The sequence below is a fragment of the Moschus berezovskii genome, chromosome 18, assembly GCF_049115385.1.
Source record: "Moschus berezovskii isolate FMDL1 chromosome 18, NW_MosBer_1.0, whole genome shotgun sequence".
Classification (NCBI taxonomy): domain Eukaryota; kingdom Metazoa; phylum Chordata; class Mammalia; order Artiodactyla; family Moschidae; genus Moschus; species Moschus berezovskii.
Window position 1 is genome coordinate 30,335,729 of NC_142477.1, and position 12,046 is coordinate 30,347,774.

Below are 12,046 nucleotides of genomic sequence, written 5' to 3' on the forward strand. Positions count from 1 at the left end.
TTACTCATTTCATTTTAAGAGTTTTGTTTTATACAACATGATAATGTAAAATTAATACTCTTTATGGATGATGGTATAAAAGTATCAAATAATCTTTCATTTATTGGTATTATGTTTTTAAATTAATGTTTAACAATATACAAATATATGATATGAACCTGAACATTTACTTAAAAAAGAAAGTTACATAAATTCTCTTCTAATTAACCTAAAACTAGCCAAATTAGTTCAAGCTAAACTCTGAGTACTAAGTACGGATTAAAATTTCATGAATTGTTTCTTTATTTTAAAAATATATTCATTAACCAACAAATTAAGCTTAGTGTATATTTAGTGCAAAAATATGTTGCTTTGTAAATTAGCATGAATAGTTATTACCTCTTAAGCTAAGTTTAATGCCTATATTTTTAGTGTTGCTCTCATTGATTTTCTATGTATGATATATGACATGAATTGTAGGAAATTTGGGCATTCCCAATACATATTTAATTAGTTTCCTTAATTAATATTAAATTTTAAAAATTGTATGAAATATAGTTCATTTTCCAATGTGGTGTTAGTTTCTGGTATACAGCAAAATAGTTCAGTTTACACTACATGTAAATATATATATTCTTCTTATACATTTCCATCCATTATAGGTTATTACAATATATTGAGTATAGTTCCCTATGCTACATGGTAAGTACTTGTTGGATAAAAAGTTAAATTTTAAGCAAAGTATAATTTTTGGTATTTTATTATACTAGTCTTCTAGTCACACATTAACAAACAATATAGTATTTTTTCCTTTAGTCTTTGTCTTCATCAGCATACCTGCCCATCTTCATCCACCCATCTATTTATCAATTTATATCACAATTACATTTATATTCTCCTTAAGCATAACTTGAGCTTCCCTGGTGGCTCAGATGGTAAAGTATCCACCTGAAATGTAGGAGACCTGGGTTCCATCCCTGGGTTGGGAAGATCCCCTGGAGAAGGGAACGGCTACCCACCCCAGTATACTGGCCTAGAGAATTCCATGGATAGAGGAGCCTGGCAGGCTATACACTCCACGAGACTGTAAAGACTTGGACATGACTGAGCAATTTTCACTACACTTCACTTAAGCATAATTTATGGCACATTTGAAAGCTTTGAAATGGTTAATGCAATCTTTAAACTTTGAGAAATTATTGCACTATTCTGCACAAATAATACTAATTTTTAATAGTTTCACTGTTGTCAAATATCACTATTGTCTTGACCAATCCTTTTTGTTATTAATAGAATATAGTTAATAATTTGTTTCCCAAAAATTGTTATGTAAAATGTGCCTAGGGACTAATTTCAAAGTTATTTCATCAATTTTCCAGGTATCCCTTAATAACTTTTCTAGAAGAACATTTTTCTAGAACATTGTATTTCAATCTATTATTTGAACTATGATTTATCTAAGAAGGACAGTGAGATAAGAATTACTTCAATAACTAAAGGATTAAAACATGGACACAGGAGCCAGATAGCTTGAACCTCAAATCAGCTTTCCCAGTGACTAATTTTTAGGCATATTACTTAAATGCTCAGTACTATAGTCTTATTATCTGCAGAAAGATAAAATAAGAGGAGCTACCTTGTTAAGTGTGCTGTGTGTGTTTAGTTGCTCGGATGTGTCTGACTCTTTGCAACCCCATGGACTGTAGACAGCCAAGCTCCTCTTTCCATGGAGATTCTCCAGGCAGGAATACTGGAGTGGGTTGCCATACCTTTCTCCAGGGGATCTTCTCAACCCAGGGATCAAACCCAGGTATCCTGCATTGCAGGCAAATTCTTTACCACCTGAGCCACCAGGAAAGCCCAAAGTGTGATGAGTCAAAAGAGTCAATATATCCAGAGCACTTAAAAGGCAGCACAGCTAAGAGTCTTTGTTATGGAAACATTTTGTCTTATTACTGCACAGATTGTACATTTTTTTTCACACAACTTGTAAATAGAGTGATTGCTATTTATCTTCAAACTTAGGTTTTCTCCAAACACTTACTTTATTAAATTGTTCATAGCATCTGGGTCATATGCTGTCACCTGTCCAATGATGCTGCCTTCCTTTACATCTTCATCTACTTCTATCAAATAAAAGACTTTACTGAACACAGGAGGCTCATCTATATCTTCCACAGATATTTTAACCACAGCTGTGTCTTTGAAAGGTCCCAGGTGTAAGAATCGTGGATCAGGGTGAGTGTTACTTGCATCCACTTTTAAAGTATACAGCATCTTGTTTTCAAAATCTAAATTCTGAAGTGAAATGAAGTAAGAAAAATTAGTATAACATAGCAGACATAACAAGCAGAGACAATATCAAAATGTAATAAACACTCCTCCAGTAATTCCAGTAATTTTGGTTAAAGAAGTTTCCCAATTACTGCTTCATGGGTCTATCAAATAAGTTAGTACATTTTTATTTTTGCCTTACATGTTTGTAGAGAGTAGCTGAATGTCACAGTATAACATTAAAACTGATTTGCACTTATTAATACATTTTACATTTTGGTGGTCATGGGTAAATGAAATATCTAATAAATAGGCTTTTTATTTATTACTATATTATCTATTATTATTTTAAAGTTATAAAAATTTGAAATCAGCAGAAATATAAAGTTGAGATTTAGCAGGCTATTCATATAAGTTGCTTCCTCAAGTCCTACATTTCTCAAACTTGTGTTTTAAAAAGAAAAAAATAATAATCTGAGTGCTCTGGAACACAAGAATTGAACTGAATCAAACCAGTAAAATTAGTGTGATGTAATGTAGTCTTTCTAAAGGAGATCAATCCTGGGTGTTCATCGGAAGGACTGATGCTAAAGCTGAAACTCTAATACTTTGGCCACCTCATGCGACGAGCTGACTCACTGGAAAAGACTCTGATGCTGGGAAGGATTGGGGGTGGGAGGAGAAGGGGACGACAGAGAATGAGATGGCTGGATGGCATCACCAACTCGATGGACATGAGTTTGAGTGAACTCCGGGAGTTGGTGATGGACAGGGAGGCCTGGCTGTGCTGTGATTCATGGGGTCGCAAAGAGTCGGACATGACTGAGCAACTGAACTGAACTGAACTGAACTGAACTGACTGAATGTAGTCAATATTTAGCTGGATTATACTATGTCACATTTTATAATATTCTCCTTCACTGCTTTAAAATTTAAGCATCTTCCACCCCCATCTATTTTAACAGACATCACACAGAAAAATTCAAGTGTTTGGAAATGTACATGGAATGATAGTGTTGTTGTTGTTCAGTCGTTAAGTCCTGTGTGACTTTTTGTGACCCCATGGAATGCAACACACCAGGCTTCTCTGTCCTTCACTGTCTCCCAGAGTTCACTCAGATTAATGCCCATTGAGTCAGTGATACTACCTAACCATCTCATCCTCTGCTGCCCCTTCTCCTTTTGCCTTCAATCTTCTCCAGCATCAAGGTCTTTTCCAGTGAGCCAGCTCTTCACGTCAGGTGGCCAAATAATGTCATGGAGATATATAAAAATGACTTTTGAGATTACTTGATCCTAATTTTACTTCTTGTTTACTTTAAGCACAAGATGTTGAAGTTTTATAGCAATTTTAAGTATCAGTGATAAAGATGCTTAACTCACTTGAGAAATCACAACTATTCCCATTTATATGAAGGACAGAAGCATGTAAAAGATGGAAGAAATAAATCCTAGACTTTCTTACCTAAAAAGCAAAAATAAACCATATAGTGCTCAATGAAAAAATGAAGACAGCAAGAAGAAACCTGTTTGACAGTTATAATCCCTTCCTGTGTATCCTTGTCAGTGATGACATCGAACATGTCTGCTCCATCTCCTTCGGAAATGCTGTATTCCACCTCAGCATTTTGCCCCACGTCAGGGTCATTGGCTTTTATCCTTCCAAGAGGAGTTCCAAGAGGTACAGACTCAGGAGAATGAAATTGATACGTACCTGAAAATTAAACCAAAGCTGTTTCATCTTTACATAACAAAAACTTTCATTTCCTCTGCTTTTTAAACTTAAATTAATTTTAAGTTAGGATAATTTTTCATCATATTGAATTGTAAGCTGTCAAAAATTACAGATTTATTAAGTTGGGAAAATAATTTATAAAGGCAGAACTCTCTCATTTTGTAAATGAGAAATCTGTGTTCCAGAAAGATTAAGTGGATATCTCAAAGTTATTTAGATAATAGATGGTAGTTCTGATATTAGAATCCAGAACTTTTTGACTTAAGAGGGCAGGAAAGCAATCGTTTACTGCTTATTTGAAGTGTTCAGTATTATCATTACACATTATTCATGTGCTAAATTATTTTGAACATACATTTATTCTTATATTCTAACTCAGGGATAGAAAAAAATAAATCCTTGCCTGACAAGTTCTTCCTTTCTTTCCTTCTTTTCTTTTCTGCTTGTTAATGTCTTTTATTGGGATATGAATATTTCTGTCTCCTGAAAATTTTACCTTGTTCTGTCCCCAAAAGCATTTAAGTCTGTGAGGGTTTATTCAAGAGATAATTGGAAAATATCACAATAAATATTAATGAAAGTTAAAAATGTTTTTAAACATTTAATATATGTTGATGTCTGTATAAGGCCAAAGGCCTCTATGTTAATTCATTTAATTCTAACATTCATCCTCATAGAATGAAGGCAGGTATATTGTCCTCAGAGATAAGGCTCGAGGAAATCACCCTATAAAATTGGGATATGCAGAAGGCAAAACTAAGTCTCTCTGACTTCAAAGTCTGTTCTCTTTCCAATTTGCTTGGTTCTTAAGAAGAGAGACTTCTAAATCCAGCTACCCTGAATTTGAATTCTCATCACTGGGCAAGTTAGTTAAATTCTTTAACCCTTAATTTCCACATCTGTAAAATCGAGATGATGATAGCAATTAACTCGTATGTTTGTTAAGTAGATTACATGAAATTATGTCTTTAAGATGTTTAGTTCATTTCTTAGTTCAAGATCATTTCTGCTATTACTATTACAGTTCCAAACCTTCTGCTAAGATTATATTATATCATAGAATTGTAGAGCAGCAAGTCATTTGAGAATTCATCACATCATACTCTTTCAGTTTATATTTAAGGAAACTGAATTCAAAGTTTAGATTTATGTTAATTAAACTTATTATTCATATTCTCTGTAACGTTTATTTTTTAACATTTATCGTATGTATATGTCCACCATCCAGAGCTGTATCATCAAGTATTCAAATTTGATTAGCTTGAAAAAATGCTTTATTGCATTGGAATCAATGTCAGAAATTGAACTGTGAGGGTCCTTAGTAAAACATTTCAAGAAAGGGCCCCTTATGTTTTTATTTGCTTCAAAATGGAAATATTTACAGCAGAGAATCAGAGTCTATATTTATAGGGCCTCATGGCTTGCAAAGAATGTATGGTTTAACATGCATACCTAAAAATGGCTACAACTGAAAGGCTATAGACTGGTGTAATTATTCACAAGTGGGTAATGGATACCAGAAAAAGTTTAACATAGCTCAGATGTCATCATAACCAAGGTATTCCATAAGGCTATGGGCAAATAAAAAAGAAAAATGTGGCTGATTAACTTGTATTGATTTTAATATAGTATTTGATTTCAGAGACATTAAAACATCAACAAACCTGTTTTATAATTGGCTAAATAAGGAATTATAGTTTTTACATACAAACAAGAGAACTGAAGCCAGACAAGTGACAGACATGGATTTGAAACCAAATGGTCAGCCTTGAGAGTCCATACACATAACCAGGGAAAAGATAATCAAAAGAACTAGATTATCATAGGAAATGTTGGGAAAGATAGGTGGAAAATTTTATAACTCTTCAAAAAGTAGGAGAGGATAATTAAAGTTGCCAAAAAGAACCTCATTTCCTTGTTGTCTCCATTAACTACTCAATGATAAAAATGATCATAGCCACTTTGAAGTGATGCAGTATTAATCGCTCAGTCATGTCCGAATCTGCATCCTATGAATGGTAGACCACCAGGCTCCTCTGTCTATGGGATTTCCCAGGCAAGAATATTGGAGTGGGTTGCTATTTCCTCCTTTAGGAGGTCTCCCAACCCAAGGATCGAACCTGCGTCTCCTGTGTCTCCTGCACTGCAGGCGGATTCTTCACTTTAATATGAGGGAAATTGTGACATTCCGTTGAAGGAGGGTTTGTGGATTCATCTGTATGCATAAACTAGGAGCAAAAGCATTTAACTGTTCACAGTGTGTTTGAGAAACTTTCCACACGATATCACTGAAACCTCTCTTACTCTGGGGAAATCGAGGAGGATTGTTGTTGACATCTGTCAGAGTGATGTTGACTGTGGTGGTCCCAGAAAGTCCTCCCATCTGGCCTCCCATGTCTTTGGCTTGTATAACCACTTGGTACTGCTCTCTGTTTTCTCTGCTCATGTCTGGTAATGCGGTTTTTATTATACCTTTTGGAAAAAGTAGACACATATTTTGCAATTCAATCATCAAGTTTTAAAATTAAGCCATGCAAGATCCATTTTATAGAAATTAATCAGAACATGCAGATGATAACATGTACCTAGATAAGTCTTTCAATCCATAACCAATTTAACATTAGTCTCAGAACAGACAAAAATTCTTCCATGGGCAATTGTTTAGGAAACAGGTTTTGCTAAATCAAGTTAAGTACCATTTTGATAAATCAATTTAATTACCATTTTCATTAAAAAAATAATAACTTGAGCCAAAAACTTTAGATGAGTCAGCTTGTTTAATATTGATGATTGTCACATTTTTTAGGTTTTGGTAATTTCTAAGATACATAATGTGTTCAATCTCTATGAAATTCTATATTTTGCATCATAAATTTCAACTCAATAAATATTAGTCTCAAGGGCTAAGGATTCAAATCTTTTTAAATAATAGGAAATCTGCTTCTGTTTTCATGGAGTAAGTATTAGGAATAAATAAAAACACAATACTTAATAGATTGATTTTAAGTATATAAAAATCTAAAAATTAACTGTGCATCCAGATGTATTACATAGTGAAAAAGAGGCCAAGTATTAAACGTTATTACCTGATTCTGGGTCCACTGAAAAATATGGCTGTCCTTGCAATATGCTGTAGACCACTTTGGCACTATTTCCATAGTTGGCATCATCTGCATCTGTTGCAGTCACTTGTATAACAGATGTACCTACATGAATCCCCACCCAAATACAGACACTTAAATACTTGGAAATTTGAAGCTATCTTTATGAAAACAAATTACTGGGAATATGGTATGTTAGACCATGGTATATTTTTAAGAAATTTGTCTAAATTATGCTGCTAAGATCACTCATCTTTCATTTTTTAAAATTTTAATATTTCTAAATAATATTGTTATTGACCTATCTAAACAATCAAAAGCAAAATTTATCAAAAGGTGACTATGCACTAATTGGTCGAAAATATTATGAACAAAAAAAAATTTTTCACTAAATACAGTGCTCATGCAATTCTCAATTACTCAGTAGAAGTGTGGACTCAAAGATAAATCCAACAGAGTTAAGAAAGTGTGTAATTGTCTCATATACAATACTATAATCTACCATTACTCTCGGTTAAATTATATTTTGTAAAATTTAAATTATTTTCTCTTAAATTCATCACACATCACTACTTTTAAAAGATAAAAAAACTTCAAAGGAGCTAGTTTCAGGAGCTAAATATAATGTAATATATTGATGGACTTTTTCTATATTTTCTAGAACTCTATAAAGATTCAAGGCATGATTCTAAAACTACCATTAAATAAATCCTACATGTATTCCTTGAGCAAAATGAGTTTGTAGAGCATTTTCTAGTATATTACATGCAGTTTTTCAAACTGTTGACTCTGATTCTTACATAGATTTTGAAATTCTTTAGAAAAAGTGAGTTCCGTGTTGGCTTTGTCACCTACTTTAATATCCCACATACATTACACAGGCAGAGCTTGTATAATGAGTTGTAGTTGTAGTGAATGTTTCTCAAAATTTGTGTGTATATGCAGATTATAGAAACTAATATATTGGACATTAAGATTGTACTAACAACTTTATTTTTCATCAGTGTATCTGAATACATGAATTTAGCAAGTATTTTTATGTTTTCTCAAAACTAATTAACATGAGAACTTGATCTCTTCCTCTTAAAGCCTCTGTTTTCCTCAGCTGCAATGGAATTTGTATATCTTGTGAGAGGACACATTGTGACTTACTCAGTCCTAGGTGTACTCTTTTATCACTTAAAAAGCATCCACTTATATCAGAGCTAGACCAAAGCAGAAATCTTTAAAGTGATTTCCACCCACAACATTCAAAAGTTCAATTAGAGATGTTTTCTGATTTATATTTATTTTTATATGATCATTTGTGCATTTATTAGATTATTGTTTTCATACTTAAGGATTATTTGAAATATGAATTATTAAACATGACCAAGATCTTAAATTCAAATCATTAATTCATTGATTTCATAAATTTCTTTGCTAGTAGATTTATTTTATGTTGATGGCAGCTATCATTTCATAATAATTAAAAACACACCTCTATACTTTTGTGACACTTTTAATATTTTTGTTGTTAAGTTTAGTTCTGATTATTTGTTCTTTATCATGGGTATGTGATCTTTGAATCTACCCAAAACTATTTAACCTAAAAGCATTAAATAAAAAGGAATGGAAATCAATGTGGTTAAATACCACACACACACAAATAAAATATTGTTCCCCTTCTCAGAATCATGGTAATAATTAGAATGTGTTTAAACACTAATACTAATAGCATATCACTAATAAATTATTTATACTAGAAAAATGAACAAATGAGAAATATGTAGTGTTCTGAACTTTAGGGAAAGGTCAGCTTTTTTATTTTTGGTTTGCTTGCTTTCTATTTCCATAAATGTAAGAATATTTCACAATTCATATTACTTAGTAATAAAATTACATAGAAAGTTATTTATGTGATTTTGTCCTAATTTTATAAATATTTGTTTATAAAAAACTAAAAGGGACTACATTGATTTTTATAGCCCACTAAATTTTCACAGCCATATGTTTCATTTATTCTCAAATAATTTAAAATAAATATTTACTTTTTTATTAAACAAAGATTAAGTAAAATGTAATGAAACCTGAATGACAAATTCATGTCATTTGTTACTTGTAGGTTTTGTCCTGTGTGATGTAAAATATCCCAAGGCAAAGGGTTTTGTCTGCTTTTGTTCAATATTTTATGTCTAAAGCCCAACAGAGTTCCTAGTACAAACTCATAACAAGATCTAACATTTACAAAATGCTTAACGTAGACTAGGCAGAGTTCTCAGTGCTTGATTTATGTTATTATTTTATCCTCATGATAAACATGGGATGTAGACCTTGGGGCATATTGAGGTTGCTCGTGATCACATAACTAGTAGGTGATAGGATGGGATTTGAGCTAGCCAGTCTGAAGAAGCTTCAATCTAAACACTGTACTAAATGTCTTATCTGGTCATATAATTGAACACATTATTGAATCTACAGGCGGTGTACCTCTAAGATAGAGCCTAGATTAGGACATGAAGCATTCCTTGATGAGTTAGTTGTGTGATCTGTGAAAAGCTACCGATACATTCTTTGTTGGGGGCGATGGTGTGGGAGGTAAACTGGATAAGTTTTTGAGGGACCAGTTGGGGGAAATACCCAGTCAATGAGAAACCTCCAAATTTACACAGTAGGAATTTGCCTCGATGGAGATGAACGCATGCAAATATAGAAAGTTGACAAATAATCTTTAACCAAAGTATAATGGTCACAAAAAATGGAAAACATAAAATATAGGAATCTGCTACAAATATCTAAATCAAAGTGTATCCTATTTTCCTTTACTATATAGCCTCATATATTACCCAGATTACTGTTCTGATCAAAAGATGCTAATGTGTTTCAAATTTCAAGAGTTAACTGAAATCATTTGGAGTTAATTGGAATCATCTGAATTTAGCTATTAACAAAAGTTTTGTGCATATAGATTATTAATTGTTTTCATACTTGAGGATTATTTGACATATGAAGTATTAAACATAACCCAAATGCTAAATTCAAATTGTTAATTCACTTATTTCATAAGATTTCTTTTGCTACCAGATTCATTTTATTTTGAGGCACATGATTCTGAGAACAAAAGTGAAATATGGCTTATGATTTTGATAGAAAGAAGAGGCAGAGGAAAAAAGCATGCAGAGGATTTGGTGAGAGAGAAAAAGAAAAGACAAATGTATTAAGAAATAACAAATAATCCCATAGAAGGGAACACTCTAAAGGAGAACATTGGGCTACAACATTGGAAAGAAAGATATCAGAATAAAGACTTTATATACTTTATTATCTTAGGTTTAATTTACCATAAAAGTTAATAGTAGATTTTCAATTATTGGGTTTAAATTAAAATCACTAATATAGTGAAAATAAGCTTACAATTAAATAATTGTGAATTACTTCATTTAGAGAGAAGACATTCTTTCTATGTGATTCTATTTAGACTTTAGCTTTTAACATATGGCCTACACATAACCTGACAAAGCTTCTAAATATCACCCTTTGTATTTCTCTGTAAATGATAATTTGTATAGGTAAAAGCAGAGAAAATCACATCTATAAACCTATAATGAGTTAATCTTTATTTTCCTTTAAATCAGGTAGAATTGCAAAAGAAAAGAACAATAAATATATACATATATACAAGAAATATATATATATGTACACATATATAGATAAACAGATCAAATTCTGTATGCAGCTTCCCCTTTCCTTATAGATTTAATTTTTTGAGAAATTTGAATTAAAATAATAAGAAAAAAATTCTACTTTCAAAAGTCATTAAGAATCTAGTAAAATTAGAAGTGTTCCAGAGTACATTTTGCATAATAATCATAACTATTTTATAGTAGAGAAAAATAGTAAGGTATTAAAATTATCCAGCTATCTCTTCATTTTATTAACTTTTTTCCTTTTTAAAGATAGTATAGTAACAATTAGTCTCTGTATTTTTTTGAGCAAGTCAGCTGAATTCTTTTAGATTTGTTTTTACTTATTTATTAAGAGTGGTAATTAAACCAAGTAAGTATCTTCCACATAAACACATGATATTCATAATATTCACATTTCTGTTTAAAAACAGATACACATACAAAGTCTATGAGTGGGGCAAGGAAGAATCAATTAGTGCAATAATGTCAATATTCCGTTCCGTCGCTCAGTCATGTCCGACTCTATGCGACCCCGTGGACTGTAGCCTACCAGGCTTCTCGTCCATGGGATTCTCCAGGCAAGAATACTGGAGTGGGTTACCATTTCCTTCTCCAGGGGATCTTCCTGACCCAGGGATCGAACCCAGGTCTCCCTCATTGGAGGCAGACGCTTTAACCTCTGAGCCACCAGGGAAGCCCAATATTAGCCCAAATGTCAATATTAGTAATAATGAATAATAACTATCCTCGATAAAGGGGCAGGGTTCACCGGTTAGCTCAAATGGTAAATTATCTGCGTAATGCAGGAAACCTGGGTTCCATCCCTGGGTTGGGAACATCCCCTGGAAAAGGGCATGGCAACCCACTCCAGTATTCTTGTCTAGAGAATTACATGGACAGAGGAGCCTGGTGGGCTACAGTCCATGGAGTGGCAAAGAATCTGACATGACTGAACAACTAACGCTACTTCTCTCTCTATAAATGGGATCAAGATTCACCTGTAGTTCTTAAATCTTTATCATCACCAAAATCTGCAACTGGAGCAATACAGACACCACCTATACACTTTTCTCAGTTTTGTTGAAATTGTAGACATGCAGGTAATGTTATTTGTCATGACCCAAATTCTCGTATTTAAGGTATACAGTAATTAGAAATTGTACTGCCCATCATTTAAAGCTTATATAAGTTAAATACAGATTGCTTTACATGAAGGGTTTTTTGGACAAGATAATCTGCAAGCCTTCTCCTATGTATAAACTTATATATTCTATATTTTAATATAGGTTTGA

The 12,046-nt window shown here is 32.6% G+C and overlaps 1 protein-coding gene across 2 annotated transcripts in view; it reads right to left on the minus strand.

Moving 5' to 3' along the window:
• CDH9 (cadherin 9) overlaps nucleotides 1-12,046 on the minus strand; it is an 85,745-nt gene that overhangs the window by 21,466 nt on the left and 52,233 nt on the right. For both annotated transcript variants that reach the window (XM_055421735.2, XM_088845563.1), the window contains exons 3-6: nucleotides 7,075-7,194; nucleotides 6,293-6,460; nucleotides 3,780-3,967; nucleotides 2,024-2,277 (exon numbers count right to left, since the gene is read on the minus strand). In XM_055421735.2, the coding sequence (XP_055277710.1) occupies nucleotides 2,024-2,277; nucleotides 3,780-3,967; nucleotides 6,293-6,460; nucleotides 7,075-7,194 (730 nt within the window). The remainder of the gene's footprint in view (nucleotides 1-2,023; nucleotides 2,278-3,779; nucleotides 3,968-6,292; nucleotides 6,461-7,074; nucleotides 7,195-12,046) is intronic.